The sequence below is a fragment of the Ylistrum balloti genome, unplaced genomic scaffold (assembly GCF_031769215.1).
Source record: "Ylistrum balloti isolate Yb309-2 unplaced genomic scaffold, AGI_CSIRO_Ybal_v1 Utg371528, whole genome shotgun sequence".
Lineage (NCBI taxonomy): Eukaryota > Metazoa > Mollusca > Bivalvia > Pectinida > Pectinidae > Ylistrum > Ylistrum balloti.
The window spans coordinates 116999-139577 of record NW_026782788.1 but is presented as its reverse complement, the minus strand read 5'-3'; the positions used below and the strand labels follow the sequence as shown (position 1 = coordinate 139577).

General features: G+C 37.5%; 1 protein-coding gene and 1 long non-coding RNA gene across 3 annotated transcripts in view; one reads left to right on the top strand and one right to left on the bottom strand.

Moving 5' to 3' along the window:
- LOC132562834 (uncharacterized) overlaps window positions 1-20628 on the bottom strand; it is a 42391-nt gene extending 21763 nt beyond the window's left edge. Inside the window, exons 1-4 of one of the 2 annotated variants that reach the window (XM_060227608.1) lie at window positions 20596-20628; window positions 19284-19332; window positions 7153-8075; window positions 1345-1356 (exon numbers count right to left, since the gene is read on the bottom strand). In XM_060227608.1, coding sequence (XP_060083591.1) covers window positions 1345-1356; window positions 7153-8045 — 905 coding nt within the window. In that variant the 5' untranslated portion in view covers window positions 8046-8075; window positions 19284-19332; window positions 20596-20628. Of the gene's footprint in view, window positions 1-1344; window positions 1357-7152; window positions 8076-10214; window positions 10279-19283; window positions 19333-20595 lie in introns of those variants that run through there. The other variant, XM_060227609.1, reaches the window with a different exon arrangement.
- LOC132562835 (uncharacterized) overlaps window positions 10811-22579 on the top strand; it is a 28436-nt gene continuing 16667 nt past the window's right edge. The window contains exon 1 of the long non-coding RNA XR_009554776.1: window positions 10811-10910. This is a non-coding gene — a long non-coding RNA (uncharacterized LOC132562835). The remainder of the gene's footprint in view (window positions 10911-22579) is intronic.

The window sequence follows — 22579 nt, the reverse complement described above, 5'->3', positions numbered from 1 at the left end:
TCAACATGTAAAAAATCTAAACACTGATATAAAGGATTTCCAAAATCTGAGGCTTACAAAGCATTTGTCACTCTGAAATGTCTAAAACTATGACATATGTCTGCAATTAATCTGTGACTGCCATTTATGTATCTACTATTGAAAATCCAAAACCAGGTTTCAATTCTTTGTCCTTCCAGACATCCAAAGCAAAGAAAAAACCAACAGTTTGCAAATAAACAAATGTATAAAAACAAGGAAGGCCATGAGGGTGCCATCCAAAAATGTCTACAACCGGTGAGAGATACGGGCTACTAAACAAAATGTCTAAAGCCAGAATTTGTCAGGGACTTTATATCAAGAATGTCAGTGTTGAGATCTTACTCTCAAGGCAGGGAATTATTGTTTTTACTGTAACCATTAAGGATTAAAATGATGACAAACCATTCAGTTAAACCTGCAACTAGCATTTTCCTTCAACAAAGAAAGTGTTATACTTTTGTATATCCTCTGCTTAACATAGACAAGTCATGACAATACATCTGAACTTTCATGATGAAAAAATATTGATGATTTTAACCCCTGGAGACATCTCCTTCAGATCTAGCAAATAATGACGATGTTCTTACAGAAATGCTAATACACTTGGGAAAGAGAATCAATCTTGTGTCTATTTTAATTCTGTTACTATGTAAACACATGCTGGTAGCTCTCTACACCCTAGACTATCACTTACAACCAATGCTTAATTTCTCCGTTTTAATTTAATTGTGTGAAATTTACCTCAGAATCAGATTGCAGGGTCAACATTCCTATCACCTACAGAAAATAGGAGCATTAGAGAAAAATAACAGTAATAAATTATGAAATATTATAGCAAGACAAAACCAAACACTTTCTTCATATAAAGCACCTCCAAAAGACTACTCAACATTCATATCTGATCAGAGCAGGGCTAGCAGGATTTGGCTGCAGACATAGTCAAAAGAGAGATATGCAATATTCTTGTTCACTTTGGCAGGTTCAAGCATTTGCTCAACATTCAAACAGGAGCTAAATATTGGCAATACCAGAGGGTATGTCAGCATTCCAGTAGGATTCAAGTGGCCAAGATTAGCAACAATGTACTGTAAATTTCTTAAACAGTGTCAGAAACAGTTTTATATTAATGAATTTATAGAATAATCAAAATGTCTTCTATTCATATACTGGATGCTCAGTGTATCTCCACTCTTTTACAAATAATTAGAATCTTTAAGAAAAACAGAGAAATTATTGAAATTTAAGAAATTTACAGTACAACTGAGCATTCTCAAGTGGCAAGGTCATAAACAAGAGTAGCAGTAGTAATGTAAGTGTACTTACACTCTCAGGGACCTGAGTTAGACACCACATGTTTTATATAACCAAAACTGTAATTATCACTTAATGGGAAATAGGAGGCTGATCATCTAGCCTCCCATTAACACCTCCTAGTGGGATACATTTAGAGAAGAAGAATAAAATTCAGAAAAAGTCAGAACACAAATAAAGCAATATATTTATCCTACAATATTACATACAGTCAAACCTGTGTTAAAGACCACCTTTATACAAACATCACCTGTGTATAGAGACCACTTTTCTGGTTCCATACATAGTGAAATTCATAGTAATTGAACCTCTGTATAAAAACTACTTGTGTATAAAGGCCACTTTTGTCTGTTCCATTGAGTGGCCTTAAAGACAGTTTTGAATGTCTTTCAAAATTGTCCATTGTTCTGTTAGATAAAGGCTGGTCACATGTATAAAACACATTTGTCTGACTGTTCAATTTTAAGATGAGGCTATTTCATATATATAAAATGCAATATACAAAGTACCAGTGGATATGTATTACAAAAGTTAAGGCCCTTTGATTTTGGTTAACAACCTCATTAAAGGTTGGACTTACTACAGAACAATCTAGCATCTGTTAATATCTATACTAAAACTTTTGTACAGAAATGTTGGTGAGTTTTACCAGGTCTCAACTCTTACACTTCTGATTATCATTTATCTGTAGTATCATTCTGCCCTGATGATCCAACCCTACGTTTTACTTTTTGTTACCATATATCATAAGAATACATCATATGCCTGAAAAAAAATTCAAGGTCATTATACATACACATTCATATATATACACACACAAGTATCGAAAGTCAATATACGCACATGTACATACATACACACAAAAAATATCCAAGGTTTGATATATACTGACAAAAATATCCAAGGTCAACATATACTGACAAAAATATCCAAGGTCAACATATACTGACAACAATATCCAAGGTCAACATATACTGACAACAATATCCAAGGTCAACATATACTGACAACAATATCCAAGGTCAACATATACTGACAACAATATCCAAGGTCAAAAATATACTGACAAAAATATCCAAGGTCAACATATACTGACAACAATATCCAAGGTCAACATATACTGACAAAAATATCCAAGGTCAACATATACTGACAACAATATCCAAGGTCAACATATACTGACAACAATATCCAAGGTCAAAAATATACTGACAAAAATATCCAAGGTCAACATATACTGACAACAATATCCAAGGTCAACATATACTGACAACAATATCCACGGTCAACATATACTGACAAAAATATCCAAGGTCAACATATACTGACAATATTGAATGTTATGTATATACTTCAAAAACATCCGAAAACAATATAAATACATATATATACATACATACCCACAAAAAATCCAATGTTTGATATATATACCAACAAAAAATATTCATTTGGTACTAACAAAAAATATCCAAGGGTGTAATATATACATTAACAATGATTTTTTACTTTACATACCAGTAATTGACCCCCCAAAAAAATACACCCCAGGTTATTACATGTACACAAGGGAAAGTTTCCCAAGTCAATACCATTATGTTTCAGCAAGACCTGCAAGTGATTAAACTGTCACTAATCTAAATAAAGATGTATCAATCAAATTGAAGCAATATATATATATACCTCCCCTACAAGCTATTTATACACAGTAAGGATTCATACTTTCTAGCAACAAAGACCCTGACCTTGGCCCAATAACCTTGAAACCCTGTATCATACCTCCCCTACAAGCTATTTATAAACAGTAAGGATTCATACTTTCTAGCAACAAAGACCCTGACCTTGGCCCAATAACCTTGAAACCCTGTATCATACCTCCCCTACAAGCTATTTATACAAAGTAAGGATTCAAATTTTCTAGCAACAAAGACCCTGACCTTGGCCCAATAACCTTGAAACCCTGTATCATACCTCCCCTACAAGCTATTTATACAAAGTAAGGATTCATACTTTCTAGCAACAAAGACCCTGACCTTGGCCCCAATAACCTTGAAACCCTGTATCATACCTCCCCTACAAGCTATTTATACAAAGTAAGGATTCAAATTTTCTAGCAACAAAGACCCTGACCTTGGCCCAATAACCTTGAAACCCTGTATCATACCTCCCCTACAAGCTATTTATACAAAGTAAGGATTCAAATTTTCTAGCAACAAAGACCCTGACCTTGGCCCAATAACCTTGAAACCCTGTATCATACCTCCCCTACAAGCTATTTATACAAAGTAAGGATTCATACTTTCTAGCAACAAAGACCCTGACCTTGGCCCCAATAACCTTGAAACCCTGTATCATACCTCCCCTACAAGCTATTTATACAAAGTAAGGATTCAAATTTTCTAGCAACAAAGACCCTGACCTTGGCCCAATAACCTTGAAACCCTGTATCATACCTCCCCTACAAGCTATTTATACAAAGTAAGGATTCAAATTTTCTAGCAACAAAGACCCTGACCTTGGCCCAATAACCTTGAAACCCTGTATCATACCTCCCCTACAAGCTATTTATACAAAGTAAGGATTCAAATTTTCTAGCAACAAAGACCCTGACCTTGGCCCAATAACCTTGAAACCCTGTATCATACCTCCCCTACAAGCTATTTATACAAAGTAAGGATTCAAATTTTCTAGCAACAAAGACCCTGACCTTGGCCCAACAATCCTGAAACTCAAACTTGTCCAAGATAATCATGACACTATAAATTGTATAAAGACCTGATAAAGATGAATAATGGCCAATGATAAGGGAGGCACTGAACATTCCGTTCTATCATACCTTGCTCCGATTCATGTTAAAACTGTCAATGTCTATAATTGATGGCTTCATCATTTTCATTAAAGTTAACTGAAACCTTTTTTTTTCGTTCAATTTATTTTGAGTATGCTGAACCTGGCCTATCTGAAGATGATGGTGTACGACAAATGAGTAATGATGAGAGATGGTTAAACAGTGTGACAAAGTATAAACAGTCCCTATCAGTATCATCACACATAATGTTTTCTCTGTCTTCCACTTGGTAGATCCTGATGTCGGCAACCAACAACTGATAAAGCTCAGCAGAAGCAATCAAAATCACTAGTAATATAAGCAACTAATTTACATATTGGACTAGATTGGTCTAAACAGGTAATAGGAGGGAAATAGGAAGTACTACAGCTGCTAAGTGTTCACCTGATACCCCAACATAATCTGGTTCACTACAAGATAACAACATCAGGGGCTATCAGCTGTATACTAGCTCCTGTGTGTTTGAAGATAAGTGGTTGGTTTAGTTCCAATGCTGATTCCTTAATTATACTTATCAACACTGATCAGTTGTGACAGTATAACGAAATTCACCATTCACTTTCATTATACTTATCAACACTGATCAGTCGTGACAGTATAACGAAATTCACCATTCACTTTCATTATACTTATCAACACTGATCAGTCGTGACAGTAACTTATCAACACTGATCAGTCATGACAGTATAACAATATTCACTGTTCACTTTCATTATACTTATCAACACTGATCAGTCGTGACAGTAACTTATCATCACTGATCAGTCATGACAGTAACTTATCAACACGGATCAGTCGTGACAGTAACTTATCAACACGGATCAGTCGTGACAGTATAACAATATTCACCGTTCACTTTCATTATACTTATCAACACTGATCAGTCGTGACAGTAACTTATCAACACTGATCAGTCGTGACAGTAACTTATCAACACTGATCAGTTGTGACAGTATAACGAAATTAACCATTCACTTTCATGATACTTTTCAACACTGATCAGTCGTGACAGTATAACGAAATTAACCATTCACTTTCATGATACTTTTCAACACTGATCAGTCCTGACAGTATAACGAAATTCACTGTTCACTTTCATTATACTTATCAACACTGATCAGTCCTGACAGTATAACGAAATTCACCGTTCACTTTCATTATACTTATCAACACTGATCAGTCGTGACAGTATAACAATATTCACCGTTCACTTTCATTATACTTATCAACACTGATCAGTCGTGACAGTAACTTATCAACACTGATCAGTCATGACAGTATAACAATATTCACCGTTCACTTTGCGATTCTTTACCACTTACACAAAGATATACATTATAAACAATTTATCTATGAATGCTTACATCTCTAAGAACATAATATAAAATGTAGTGACAAAATCCTCTCATTTACAATTTGAAATATCTGTATATGTAATTACTGACCGCAGTAGTACACTACAGGTGGTTCCTGAACACAGGTCAAACCTTCAATATACAGGTCATGATTACTACTAATAGGTGATAGTTTCAGAGATGTAGTTGCAAAAGCTAGGTGTTCACTACAAAACTATCACCTTTCATGTACAGAACTACTTACAAATGTTTACAAGTGCCACGCCTACTTAAACAAGCAGGTTTAATTGCCCTGATTATTATACAATAAAATAGTATAAAAAGGTGACTAACCAGGAATCATTTATCAATCTAAAGATATGTTTATATCCCCTGTGTTACATTCTATACGATTCATAAAATTTCCATATAATATAAACTAAAACAGCTGCCACACCACTCATTTTCACATCAAATAATGTTTCTTTATAACAAAACAAATGTCCATCTGTCACACCAACCAAGCAGCAGAGTGCCTACAGTAGCAATGATTACCACGTATCTAGGTGCCTGTAAGCATAATTAGCTGAATCAAGCACTAATATTAGATAATTAAAAAGATCTGTGATTAAGATGAAATCTGAATCCTACAAGTCCATATATAATATTTCTTGTTTCAAGTGCAACATAAAGATGCCAATTGATAAACTGATTTCAAAAACTTCTAAAATTAGCAAAAATTGTTCTTTTCACAGGAGCTGAGATTACTGAACTTATAAAAGAACTTGCAAAAATGAATAAGTAGTGTGACAATAAACTGCACATATAAAATTATGTAGTTTAAGTTGATAAACTAAAAAACCTGAGGAGCTGTAAAACATCAGCACTTTCATTTTCATCGTCTGATTTTTTACATGGTCACTTTAGTTACTGGACACTGAGAATTTTTACATAATTCTAGTAAATATATATAACATATATGGAGAATGTGGTGCCGAGTTGTAACAGTTTGTGCCTAATCCTGTCTAGAATTGATAATATCTTTACATCAAACTGTTTGAAAATTAACAATGTACATCATATAGACTAGATTCAACCATCAGGTTAGAGACTCTAAGTAATTAATAAGCTCTTAGGTATTAGCAAAGACATAAAAATTAGCTATTTTAATCATAAGTACATGTACACACTGCCTTTGATTAATCTTATTATAAAACATGATAACGTAGACTATGAGAAACAGACCAACACATTCACAGAATTACGACATCGGTATAACAAACTAGCACAGCAGTACAACAAACATCAAGAAAAGTCTGACACCACGCCCAATGTATCAATTCCATATTTAAACAAAGATTCCGTCTAATTATCAATCATTACATTAACTTAATCTAATTTTACATCAAAGCTTTTTGCGCGTATATTTCTGGCTTGCTCTCAAGAAAGCTAGAGAAACTTAAAAAAATATTAATAAAAGTTGTGGTGAAATGTCATGCATATTCGGGAATCTTCAAAGTAGCAACTGCAATAAAAGTCAAAGTAATCACGAAAAAGGTGGCCACCACCACTGGGATGAAAAGTAAGTTAGACGGTTACAAGCAAGCCAAGGAAAGTAAAAGTATACCTGTCCGAACTTACCTGAGGTCACGGGAGGATCGCTTGGAATGTGGTATATCCACAGTGACATGTTCCGCACCAATGACTGACGGAGGTTCCTCACTTTGGGGAGTCACTGGTGCGGAGTCACAAGATTTGTACTTCCTGTGGGATTCTAATCCAGAAAAATCAAATTGAAATTGAAATGTTTCGGAATTATAATCAACAAAACTGCTTGTTCTTTTTTTATTGGATAGTAATTCAGTGCTCCCCAAGAAATCAATGGAATCAAACTCTGCTAAGGGGGCACGGATACTCAGATCATCCCCACCAAACTCCGAGGCCTCACTCTGACAGCGGTCGAGGCTTGTCAATAAAGTTCCTGTCCAGTCTAAACTGTCTGTTGACTTCCATGATAACCTATACTTTTTATCAGATTTTTCACCTGCTTTCTTTAAACTTGGTTTGAGAATTACAATATCAGATTTTCTATTGGCCAATTTGGACGGACTAGATATCTGAGTTCTACACTCACCACGTCTTGTTTGAACACTGTGCCAGGCCGTGGGAGGGTCATAGGCACATTGGTCGACTTCCCTACACAATTCTGTCCCACTGTCTTTTCCCTCACTATTGGTGGTGTGGCTCCCAATGCGCTCCTCTGCCTCACTGGGGGAAAGGCTCTCTATACCACTGTCTGATGGGGCCACACCAACACCAGAATTCACCACAGCCTTTTTACCCTCCCCTTCTTTATCCTCTTCGGCATTCTGAGCGACACCACCATTAGACTTGTGACTGTTTGGGAGGGAGGTCTGGGCAGCAGGGGAGGAATATCTCACTGCTACACCATTCTTGTGGTGCCGGGGGTGCGGCTGTTTCTGATTAGGAGTTTCCAAAGCATCATGGCCTGACTTGGAGTAGCAGGCCCCCATTTAAACTCCTATGTGACCATTCATCTATATCTGTAATATACAAACACAAATTAACAGTACCTGTATTTTCTATATATAGATGCTAGTATATCTGGATGCCTGAGAAACAGGCTGTGTACATCAGGACACCGATATTGATTCATTATATACTAGTATATCTGACTTTATCCATAAAAAAGTACATCATGTTTGTACATAGCTTCCTTCTTTGGAACATCAAACCAAAGGAGGATATATTTAAGTGGTTCTTCGTTTGCAATACTGGTAAAAAATGTTGCTTCCACCCTTATTTTCATGATCATGACGTGACACCTGACAACAATGCCAAAATCCTCTCCATAGGTACTCCCCACTTTGTGTTACACGAGGACTATAACAGAAAATCTCTACTAAATTATCATGGTGATGCTGAAGCCACTTTGTGTTACACGAGGACTATAACAGAATATCTCTACCAAATTATCATGGTGATGCTGAAGCCACTTTGAGTTACACAAGGACTATAACAGAATATCTCTACCAAATTATCATTGTGATGTTGAAGCCACTTTGTGTTACACAAGGACTATAACAGAAAATCTCTACCAAATTATCATTGTGATGTTGAAGCCTTCAGTTTGAATGGTTGTTATTCATCATAAACATCTTCTACAACCTTAGTTGTTATTTTTGTTTCTGAATGTACTGCAAATTCACAGCTTATAGCCAATATGTAAAGTAACCCTGGTTTATCCCTGTCACGCTAGAGAGAATGTAACCCTGGAGCATCCCTGTCACGCTAGAGAGAATGTAACCCTGGAGCATCCCTGTCACGCTAGAGAGAATGTAACCCTGGAGCATCCCTGTCACGCTAGAGAGAATGTAACCCTGGAGCATCCCTGTCACGCTAGAGAGAATGTAACCCTGGAGCATCCCTGTCACGCTAGAGAGAATGTAACCCTGGAGCATCCCTGTCACGCTAGAGAGAATGTAACCCTGGAGCATCCCTGTCACGCTAGAGAGAATGTAACCCTGGAGCATCCCTGTCACACTAGAGAGAATGTAACCCTGGAGCATCCCTGTCACGCTAGAGAGAATGTAACCCTGGAGCATCCCTGTCAGGCTAGAGAGAATGTAATCCTGGAGCATCCCTGTCACGCTAGAGAGAATGTAACCCTGGAGCATCCCTGTCAGGCTAGAGAGAATGTAACCCTGGAGCATCCCTGTCACGCTAGAGAGAATGTAACCCTGGAGCATCCCTGTCACGCTAGAGAGAATGTAACCCTGGAGCATCCCTGTCACGCTAGAGAGAATGTAACCCTGGAGCATCCCTGTCACGCTAGAGAGAATGTAACCCTGGAGCATCCCTGTCAGGCTAGAGAGAATGTAACCCTGGAGCATCCCTGTCAGGCTAGAGAGAATGTAACCCTGGAGCATCCCTGTCACGCTAGAGAGAATGTAACCCTGGAGCATCCCTGTCAGGCTAGAGAGAATGTAACCCTGGAGCATCCCTGTCACGCTAGAGAGAATGTAACCCTGGAGCATCCCTGTCACGCTAGAGAGAATATAACCCTGGAGCATCCCTGTCACACTAGAGAGCATGTAACCCTGGTAAATACTAGCCACAATATATAGCTTGGCTAGGGAGAATGTAACCCTGGTAAATACTAAATATTGCTTGGTTAGGAAAAATGTAACCCTAGTATAACTAGCCGTAATCATTTCTTTGTTAGAGAGAACCCGATTGGTGGAGCATTACACTAGCTAAGTCAAGAGTTTGATTCCTAGTGGAGGCATCCAAATGAATAATGACCTGTGTTAGATATATCAAATTTTGAACACATTAGTAGTACATTCAGTGAAGCCGAAGATTTTAAAAATGCTTTTGCTAAAATATTTTCTAGATTGTGATTTTTCTTACAACAGACTTACATCAGCTGATCATTAGATAAACACAATACAAATAACAATCAAGAGAAAATTCTTCAAAAATCAATTGCTAACATTGACAACTGTGATGTGAAAACATGTCATTTTAGCAGTGTCATGGTTGAATGATCAATGGAAACTGCTTTCATCAGGCTGGTTAAAATTGTATGTATTATGTATAGTGTGTAAAGAAACTGTGGTATGAACATCAGCAATACATGTTCAGGTATGGTAAGTGTTAACAACATACAACCCTTGTACCTGTATAGAGTTCCACTCTGATGGTTACATCCTCACTGAAGCAGGTTTATACAAGTCATGCTGACATGTCTAAAACACTAGTTGTAGCAGACATCACATCTCGCCACACTTTGTTTCACCACAACTGTGTTGTTATCTGACTTAACACAATACTACTACATATGTTTCATAAAGAACCAATCCACTTAGGTTTCATTTAATCCTAGTCAGTGTTAATTATCCCATAGAGTAAACAAAAGTCACCAGAGCACGACTAGTCACTACATGTAATGATGTGAAATGTGATGAAATGTTCCAAAATAGTCACTACATTGTATAACTCAGGACCTTGTTGAGTCGGAAGTCCTCCTTATAGGAGTTTTGATAAGTTGTGTGTTCCTCAGTAGAACTTTTACACTCTGGTCCTGTCCTGTGTAGCAAGTTGCTAGTATTCCACACTAGATCAATAGCTTTAAGTCTATTAAGGTCGTTCCAACAGCTGTTTCTCACTGTGTGTATTCAAGTCAACATCCTCTGTTTTACCAAAACATACACTATTGATATAGATACAAAAAATGATATTACAGATACACCAGCTCAGCACTATACACCTAGCCGGAGTCAACTGGCTTGTTACTTTGGCTGGAAGATGAAATCAACAGCCTCTGAAGCCTTATCAGTCTTGCAGAAAGCTACAATTCCCACGGGGATTTACTGGTAAGGAAAACAAGGAAAAGACCAGACAAGGAACAAAGTGTGTAATCTGTGTGTGGGTCAGAGAAGGTAGCCCAGTCACCTTGGGTTAGGTCAAATGGCTTAGCCTGATCTCAGCTAACAACCCTTTTAACTTGTGAGTACAGAGTACTTAATTTGTAACCCAATCCTGTTGTTTTAGATGAAACATTTAATTGAGCAATTTGGTTTTCTGAGAGCAAGTAAAAATCAGTCATGAGCACATCCTTTAATTCACTATTAAATCTTATCAATAATTATCAAGCAAGTAATTATAAAGAGAAATTTTTCACCTACCAAAATGTTATGTAAATATAATGGCCACTCCACATATATACTTTCAAATACTTGTCATTATGAGAGTACCCTCATTCAACTATCACAATCCTAGACGGCAGACACTGACTTACATCCAGTATTTAACATCACCCACACCATTCATGTCTCCATCCTCAGTGACATCATTAGACAGTACTAGAGGGCAGACACTGACATACATCCAGTATTTAACATCACCCACACCATTCATGTCTCCATCCTCAGTGACATCATTAGACCAGTACTAGAGGGCAGACACTGACATACATCCAGTATTTAACATCACCCACACCATTCATGTCTCCATCCTCAGTGACATCATTAGACCAGTACTAGAGGGCAGACATTGACATACATCCAGTATTTAACATCACCCACACCATGCATGTCTCCATCCTCAATGACATCGTTAGACCAGTACTAGAGGGCAGACACTGACATACATCCAGTATTTAACATCACCCACACCATTCATGTCTCCATCCTCAATGACATCGTTAGACCAGTAATAGAGGGCAGACACTGACATACATCCAGTATTTAACATCACCCACACCATTCATGTCTCCATCCTCAGTGACATTGTTAGACCAGTAATAGAGGGCAGACACTGACATACATCCAATATTTAACATCACCCACACCATTCATGTCTCCATCCTCAGTGACATCATTAGACCAGTACTATAGGGCAGACACTGACATACATCCAGTATTTAACATCACCCACACCATTCATGTCTCCATCCTCAGTGACATCATTAGACCAGCACTAGAGGCAGACACTGACATACATCCAGTATTTAACATCACCCACACCATTCATGTCTCCATCCTCAGTGACATCATTAAACCAGTACTAGAGGGCAGACACTGACATACATCCAGTATTTAACATCACACACACCATTCATGTCTCCATCCTCAGTGACATCATTAGACCAGTACTAGAGGGCAGACACTTAGTTCTGAAACGTTATTTGTTGTACATTTCTTTCCAACCCCATGTGTTTTTCTTACATGTATCAACTGTAAAAATGAATTACACTGCTTATGATATGCTTTGAATACACACTCATAAAGATATCTATTTATATCATCAGAAAATATAACAAATCACTAAACGTGTATGTAATATATCTCTAAAAATGTGCTCAAAGAAATGGCAAAAACAGGATAATAAATCAATACCATACTAAACCAGGAGCCATCATGTCCGAGAGAAACACATGGGAATTGTTTCCTACCAGTCATCAGACAGGTGAATATTGATAGTGTGAATGAGGTACACAGAACAGATGTGTTGGCAGACAAAGACACACTTTGTCTCCAACTTAATTAATCTACCAATAATTGGTCATGGATCAATACAGACAGTCAATGTCCAAGGCCATTGTTCAGTATCACACATAACATACATGTAGTGTTGGTTATGTGTCTAGTCACCTCAGCATCCCACATAACATACATGTAGTGTTGGTTATATGACCAGTCACCTCAGTATCACACATAACATACATGTAGTGTTGGTGATGTGTCCAGTCATCTCAGTATCACACATAACATACATGTAGTGTTGGTGATGTGTCCAGTCACCTCAGTATCCCACATAACATACATGTAGTGTTGGTTATATGACCAGTCACCTCAGTATCACACATAACATACATGTAGTGTTGGTGATGTGTCCAGTCACCTCAGTATCCCACATAACATACATGTAGTGTTGGTGATGTGTCCAGTCACCTCAGTATTCCACATAACATACATGTAGTGTTGGTTATATGACCAGTCACCTCAGTATCACACATAACATACATGTAGTGTTGGTAATGTGTCCAGTCACCTCAGTATCCCACATAACATACATGTAGTGTTGGTGATGTGTCCAGTCACCTCAGTATTCCACATAACATACATGTAGTGTTGGTTATATGACCAGTCACCTCGGTATCACACATAACATACATGTAGTGTTGGTGATGTGTCCAGTCACCTCAGTATCACACACAACATACATGTAGTGTTGGTGATGTGTCCAGTCACCTCAGTATTCCACATAACATACATGTAGTGTTGGTTATATGACCAGTCACCTCAGTATCACACATAACATACATGTAGTGTTGGTGATGTGTCAAGTCACCTCAGTATTCCACATAACATACATGTAGTGTTGGTTATATGACCAGTCACCTCAGTATCACACATAACATACATGTAGTGTTGGTGATGTGTCCAGTCACCTCAGTATCACACATAACATACATGTAGTGTTGGTGATGTGTCCAGTCACCTCAGTATTCCACATAACATACATGTAGTGTTGGTTATATGACCAGTCACCTCAGTATCACACATAACATACATGTAGTGTTGGTGATGTGTCAAGTCACCTCAGTATTCCACATAACATACATGTAGTGTTGGTTATATGACCAGTCACCTCAGTATCACACATAACATACATGTAGTGTTGGTGATGTGTCCAGTCACCTCAGTATCACACATAACATACATGTAGTGTTGGTGATGTGTCCAGTCACCTCAGTATTCCACATAACATACATGTAGTGTTGGTTATATGACCAGTCACCTCAGTATCACACATAACATACATGTAGTGTTGGTGATGTGTCCAGTCACCTCAGTATTCCACATAACATACATGTAGTGTTGGTTATATGACCAGTCACCTCAGTATCACACATAACATACATGTAGTGTTGGTGATGTGTCCAGTCACCTCAGTATCCCACATAACATACATGTAGTGTTGGTGATGTGTCCAGTCACCTCAGTATTCCACATAACATACATGTAGTGTTGGTTATATGACCAGTCACCTCAGTATCACACATAACATACATGTAGTGTTGGTAATGTGTCCAGTCACCTCAGTATCCCACATAACATACATGTAGTGTTGGTGATGTGTCCAGTCACCTCAGTATTCCACATAACATACATGTAGTGTTGGTTATATGACCAGTCACCTCGGTATCACACATAACATACATGTAGTGTTGGTGATGTGTCCAGTCACCTCAGTATCACACACAACATACATGTAGTGTTGGTGATGTGTCCAGTCACCTCAGTATTCCACATAACATACATGTAGTGTTGGTTATATGACCAGTCACCTCAGTATCACACATAACATACATGTAGTGTTGGTGATGTGTCAAGTCACCTCAGTATTCCACATAACATACATGTAGTGTTGGTTATATGACCAGTCACCTCAGTATCACACATAACATACATGTAGTGTTGGTGATGTGTCCAGTCACCTCAGTATCACACATAACATACATGTAGTGTTGGTGATGTGTCCAGTCACCTCAGTATTCCACATAACATACATGTAGTGTTGGTTATATGACCAGTCACCTCAGTATCACACATAACATACATGTAGTGTTGGTGATGTGTCAAGTCACCTCAGTATTCCACATAACATACATGTAGTGTTGGTTATATGACCAGTCACCTCAGTATCACACATAACATACATGTAGTGTTGGTGATGTGTCCAGTCACCTCAGTATCACACATAACATACATGTAGTGTTGGTGATGTGTCCAGTCACCTCAGTATTCCACATAACATACATGTAGTGTTGGTTATATGACCAGTCACCTCAGTATCACACATAACATACATGTAGTGTTGGTGATGTGTCAAGTCACCTCAGTATTCCACATAACATACATGTAGTGTTGGTTATATGACCAGTCACCTCAGTATCACACACATAACTTACATGTAGTACATGTAGTGTTGGTGATGTGTCCAGTCACCTCAGTATCACACATAACATACATGTAGTGTTGGTGATGTGTCCAGTCACCTCAGTATTCCACATAACATACATGTAGTGTTGGTTATATGACCAGTCACCTCAGTTTCACACATAACATACATGTAGTGTTGGTGATGTGTCAAGTCACCTCAGTATTCCACATAACATACATGTAGTGTTGGTTATATGACCAGTCACCTCAGTATCACACATAACATACATGTAGTGTTGGTGATGTGTCCAGTCACCTCAGTATCACACATAACATACATGTAGTGTTGGTGATGTGTCCAGTCACCTCAGTATTCCACATAACATACATGTAGTGTTGGTTATATGACCAGTCACCTCAGTATCACACATAACATACATGTAGTGTTGGTGATGTGTCCAGTCACCTCAGTATCACACATAACATACATGTAGTGTTGGTTATATGACCAGTCACCTCAGTATCACACATAACATACATGTAGTGTTGGTTATATGACCAGTCACCTCAGTATCACACATAACATACATGTAGTGTTGGTGATGTTTCCAGTCACCTCAGTATCCCACATAACATACATGTAGTGTTGGTTATATGACCAGTCACCTCAGTATCACACATATCATACATGTAGTGTTGGTGATGTGTCCAGTCACCTCAGTATCACACATAACATACATGTAGTGTTGGTGATGTGTCCAGTCACCTCAGTATCACACATAACATACATGTAGTTTTGGTGATGTGTCCAGTCACCTCAGTATCACACATATCATACATGTAGTGTTGGTGATGTGACCAGTCACCTCAGTATCACACATAACATACATGTAGTGTTGGTGATGTGACCAGTCACCTCAGTATCACACATAACATACATGTAGTGTTGGTGATGTGTCCAGTCACCTCAGTATTCCACATAACATACATGTAGTGTTGGTGATGTGTCCAGTCACCTCAATATCCCACATAACATACATGTAGTGTTGGTGATGTGTCCAGTCACCTTAGTATTCCACATAACATACATGTAGTGTTGGTTATGTGTCCAGTCACCTCAGTATCACACATATCATACATGTAGTGTTGGTGATGTGACCAGTCACCTCAGTATCACACATAACATACATGTAGTGTTGGTGATGTGACCAGTCACCTCAGTATCACACATAACATACATGTAGTGTTGGTGATGTGTCCAGTCACCTCAGTATTCCACATAACATACATGTAGTGTTGGTGATGTGTCCAGTCACCTCAGTATCCCACATAACATACATGTAGTGTTGGTGATGTGTCCAGTCACCTCAGTATTCCACATAACATACATGTAGTGTTGGTTATGTGTCCAGTCACCTCAGTATCACACATATCATACATGTAGTGTTGGTGATGTGACCAGTCATCTCAGTATCACACATAACATACATGTAGTGTTGGTGATGTGACCAGTCACCTCAGTATCACACATAACATACATGTAGTGTTAGTGATGTGTCCAGTCACCTCAGTATTCCACATAACATACATGTAGTGTTGGTTATGTGTCCAGTCACCTCAGTATCACACATAACATACATGTAGTGTTGGTTATGTGTCCAGTCACCTCAGTATCACACATAACATACATGTAGTGTTGGTGATGTGTCCAGTCACCTCAGTATCACACATAACATACATGTAGTGTTGGTGATGTGTCCAGTCACCTCAGTATCACACATAACAAACATGTAGTGTTGGTGATGTGTCCAGTCACCTCAGTATTCCACATAACATACATGTAGTGTTGGTGATGTGTCCAGTCACCTCAGTATCCCACATAACATACATGTAGTGTTGGTGATGTGTCCAGTCACCTCAGTATTCCACATAACATACATGTAGTGTTGGTGATGTGTCCAGTCACCTCAGTATCACACATATCATACATGTAGTGTTGGTGATGTGACCAGTCACCTCAGTATCACACATATCATACATGTAGTGTTGGTGATGTGACCAGTCACCTCAGTATCACACATAACATACATGTAGTGTTGGTGATGTGTCCAGTCACCTCAGTATCACACATAACAAACATGTAGTGTTGGTGATGTGTCCAGTCACCTCAGTATCACACATAACAAACATGTAGTGTTGGTGATGTGACCAGTCACCTCTGCACCCCAAATAGATTATAATTTCTAGCCTCTGACTCCTACTCATAATAGCCATTTTGTCCAGTGTCTAACAGGTATGTGTGACACACTGTCCTTAACATTATCCCAAACGACTAGTCCCATGCTCCAACAAATGTTCCAATCACAGGTGTCCAAAGGTCCATCATATCACCTGCTTATTAGATGCACAGATTTTCATGGTACTTACCAATCGCCACATAGCAAGACAATTACTATAAAGTAACATTGTCAGCAACTGTCTACACTGAAAATCTCATCAAACACGTCTCCAATGTTTAAACTCAAAACCTCATAAAACACATGTCTCCAATGTTAAAACTCAAAACCTCATAAAACACATGTCTCATGTGTCTTCAACAAAACTCAGAATCTCACAGAACACTCATGTGTCTTCAACAAACCTCAGAATCTCACAGAATACTCATGTGTCTTCAACAAAACTCAGAATCTCACAGAACACTCATGTGTCTTCAACAAAACTCAGAATCTCACAGAACACTCATGTGTCTTCAACAAAACTCAGAATCTCACAGAACACTCATGTGTCTTCAACAAACCTCAGAATCTCACAGAATACTCATGTGTCTTCAACAAAACTCAGAATCTCACAGAACACTCATGTGTCTTCAACAAAACTCAGAATCTCACAGAACACTCATGTGTCTTCAACAAAACTCAGAATCTCACAGAACACTCATGTGTCTTCAACAAAACTCAGAATCTCACAGAACACTCATGTGTCTTCAACAAAACTCAGAATCTCACAGAACACTCATGTGTCTTCAACAAAACTCAGAATCTCACAGAAAACCCACGTTTCCAATATCTGAACTCAGGAGAATCATTGTACATGGGGACACACATAAACATACCCCTCAGTTTCCTCACTGTGTAATGAGCTGACCATCATTATCTCATCATAAAACACTAGAGCCTATAGTTGGTATGGACCAACAAATTACATGTACAAGCTGTTATGTGTTGGTAGCTACCGAATCAATATGACTATTGGCTGTACTGATTCTAAATCACTACTGCTACATCATACAGACTTGTCTATTATTACCATAGCCACTGCATCATTAATCTAGAAAAAAGGGATATTCTACTGTAGGTAAACATGTTGGAGTGGAAACAATTATCAACCCTTGATTCCCTGTAAACAAGAACCTAGTAGTACTTTATCTTTACCACTGAAATACAGAATTTTGTAGTAATTTTCCAGTGATAATATATCTTTTCCAACGATGATATAACTTTGGTAGTTTTGACCAAACAGAGTATTGCTTTCTAGTTACAGCATTGAAATTCACCATTTTTTTGTGCAAACAAAGCAAAGGCTGAATAACTTGTTTTTCCATCAAATAGATTTGTAAGTGATTTTTACTAAATAATAGCACAAGATGGCAGCCTTTTCAAAATGGCACAACTTGTTGTGAAGTCTGAGGTCCTATTATCGGACATAAAAAAACACACTAATATTTTTTCAACTTTTTTCAGCACCACTTTATTTTAGGTTTAGACCTGCTTTTTCATTTGTTTTCTTTTAGAATTGTAACAAATAATTCGTAAAAATAATACTCATATGACAAAGTATGTCTTCTTCACTTGTGCTTTACACATGTAAAAAATATAAATTTTAAATGGGAAACCATTAAGTATCCTCTAAATATACAGTGGTCACTTTTCAGGCCTTTCTTTACATCAACAAGTGACTCAAGCTGCAAGTTAGCTGTGTCATAACAATATACTATAGTGATTAATGATCATACATACATTACGATACTGAGATATAAAACAAAGCCTACCAGGTCAGACATCCAAACGATAAACCCAACATTAAACTTTGTCATACAATTCCTTTGACTAACAAAAGCTCTGCAACAATTTGAAAAAAATTTGGTCCTGTCTAGACATTACATTCAATGTGTATATATTGTGTGTAAACATGAAGTTGGTCAATAAATGCATGTGATAAACTAAAGCATGAAAGACAGCATCAAATTCTGTCTGGGAACATTTACCACACTCACTACATTTTTAAACAAATTTTACTTACCTTAAGTCAGGTTTTTTTTCTTTAACTTTTCTATGTAACATGTTCATCCCTGAAATGAAATAAACATTTGTATAATACAAAATTTAATAAAGTACATTGTGCTGGTGTCATGCGCATGCATAACTATATACCCAGTTACTGCTGTTGTAAATTGATTTCATCAACATTGCCAAATTGGTACATAAAAATATATGTATATCCAGGTACTGAATTACATAAGCTGCATAGCCAATTTTAACCTTTTTTTTATTTGATCTACATATTAAATGCACCGGAATATAAGCTGCACCCTTATGATGTGGTAACCTTTATGTTAACCAAAGTTTGTTAATATAACAGACAACAAATGAAAGGCAATTTATCAATCCAGATCATCAGCAAAACATTTAACAAAGTTTGCAAATGAATTATACACAGATTATCCTTTATTTTATTGATGTATTTCAAAAAACGTAAAATATCAATTATGGAACTCGCTTGGCTAGGGAGCTTTCAAAGATTGTCAACATACAGATATAGGGCCTGATAATAAGAGACTAAACTCAGGATCTCTGGCTTACTAAACACTCTACTGAATGAGCTATAGAAAAATTCTCCCTTGCCATGTTGGTAAGTGATAATCCAGTAGAGCAACACGATAAAACATTATCGCTGTAAAGTTGACACTTTGAAGCAACACATTCTGCAATCATTACATATCCACAATTGTAAGCGCCTTAAGTGTAATGGTTTACAGAGTGAAAATGAGACACTATACCGTATACAATTATAACTTGTATGACAACTAACGTATTGTAATCATCTCTTTTCAATCATCACTGTGTACAATTCTATTCTGAAATTACTTGGCGTTGTATAATTATGAATTAGTTGTATTGGTCATGGATGTAGGAGGTGTAAAGGCAGCGATCTCAATTAACTAATACTATACATGGTTCGTACAGTAGATCAGGTCTACCATACAGTGTATCGAGTGATAAAGCAGATTTGTTTGTTGTTGTTTTTTCACAATACATAAGCGATGAATTAGTTGTTACTAGTGTTATTTCCACTTTTCAGTAGTAATAGCTATGATCGCTAGTGACTGCGTAAAAGATATATAAAGATACATAAAGTCACTGCAATTTTTTCTAACCGAAAGTACCGAAAATGACTCAACGTGCTACAAGGTGTTGTCAACTTTTATCCATGTCTGATGTGTATGGACGATGTTCCTGTGAGAACTCTACTGACATATCTTACGAAAATGTTAGGTGTCAATATAAACAAGATCCGAACATCGATTAATTAGCCTTGACAACTTCTTACTCACCAGCTAATCAATCATGATTTCCAGCTCAGCTTTCAAAACGACACCTGGAGATTAAAGGGACATCACTCTATTCAACACTAAACACTACAGGTCCCACAGCACTAATAACCGAAGACGTACCGACTTCCGACAGTTTGTCTGTGCGAGTATGCGCGCGTGTGAGTGTGTTTATTGTGTGTGTGTGTGCGTGTGGTGGTAGTGGTGGTGTTGGTGTGTGTGTTTGTTTGGTTTTTTAATCACATAATAATGTCCGTTCTGTTCATTTTATACATTTCTTAACGTTTGTATAATACCTGAATAACTTCAATTATGTTTTTCGAAATTTCAAAAAATAATTGTTCTCATTAAAAATGAAATAATGTTGTACGAAAAGACAGCATGTTTTTTCTATCTTTTTTACTCCATTTTTCAAACGATTGCGTGCCCCAGTGTTGTAGTGATTTGCAGATGATGGACCGTAACAAATCAAGAACTTGAAGGGAACATCGACTATCACCATTATCCGTGCCATTCGGAGTATAATACTGTTGATATTCACATTATGTAAACATGCCACCATTTACAATCTTTGCCGAACCGTCGCATTTTCCCATTCCTACTACACGTGCGCATTTGAGAATGTAGATTCTCACGTGTGTTTTATTTTCTGTTTTTCGTGACGGCCTCGCGAACTTCGTATTTTCAAACATCGATTTGTATTTTAAGTGGGTCCCATCTTTATTACGTTGTTTTGATATATCCACAAAACTTGTATTAATAGGGATTACTTACCAGCTTAAGTATACTTTAATATTATCTTTACAATTACCTTGTGGAATTTTTCTCAGATAAGATACAGTAGAACTATGCAAAATATCCATCAAACTGTATCATACAGCTGTTTTGTCCTTCTAGGACTCGTCGTTGATGCTGTATCATACAGCTGTTTTGTCCTTCTAGGACTCATCAATGATGCTAAGAACATAAAGTGTTGAAACCTAGATGACGACTAAAAAAGAATCAAAACTGATCAAACGAAATGTCACAAAAATGATAGGCAGTTGCACTAACCACAAGTCAACAAATGATACGGTTTTCAGTTATTTCAAGAGAATGAAAAGTACATGTTTACACGAATAACATTGCAACCATTCAAATTAATTAAAACGTGGCATGTAGGTTACAGCAAACCCCGGAACTAAAGTCTCGGAACAATCTAAAGGTTACAGCTAACCCCGAGTCTAAAGTTTAGGAGCAATCTAAAGGTTACAGCAAACCCGGGAACTAAAGTCCAGGAGAAATCTAAAGGTTACAGCAAACCCCGGAACTAAAGTCTCGGAACAATCTAAAGGTTACAACAATCCCCGGGACTAAGGTCTAGGAGAAATCTTAATGTTACAGCACATCGGGACTAAAATCTAGGAGCAATCTAAAGGTTACAGCAAACCCCGGGACTAAAGTCTAGAAGCAATCTAAAGGTTACAGCAAACCCCGAGACTGAAGTCTATGAGCAATCTAAAGGTTACAGCAAACCCCGGAACTAAAGTCTTGGAGCAATTACAAAAAACAGAATCTTACATTCGTTTCTATTTCATTTTAGATTGATGAAACTCGTCAAGAACTTTTCATTTCTCCCCGGCAAAATATTTGGGCTTTTTTCTTGGTAGAGCAATAAGCCCAGCAAATAAACAAAGCAAACAATAACGAAAGATCAACATGTAAACAAGGAAGTAAATACTATGATTTCGTCCAAGCTAACTTACCACCAAATTCTCAATTCAGAAATACCTCTGTCATTTCTTATGGATACTCTAAGCCAAATGTTTCCAAGAATTTTGCCGTAAAAACTCAACTTTTAGATGAAATAAAATGAACTATTAATCCAGCATGCTCTTGACCAGTTGGATACGTAGTTAATGCAGGTCAATGCATTATCCAAAATGTAAGGTACGACAGCTCTCATCAAAGGTAATGCATTAACCAAAATGCAAGGTACGAGAGCTCT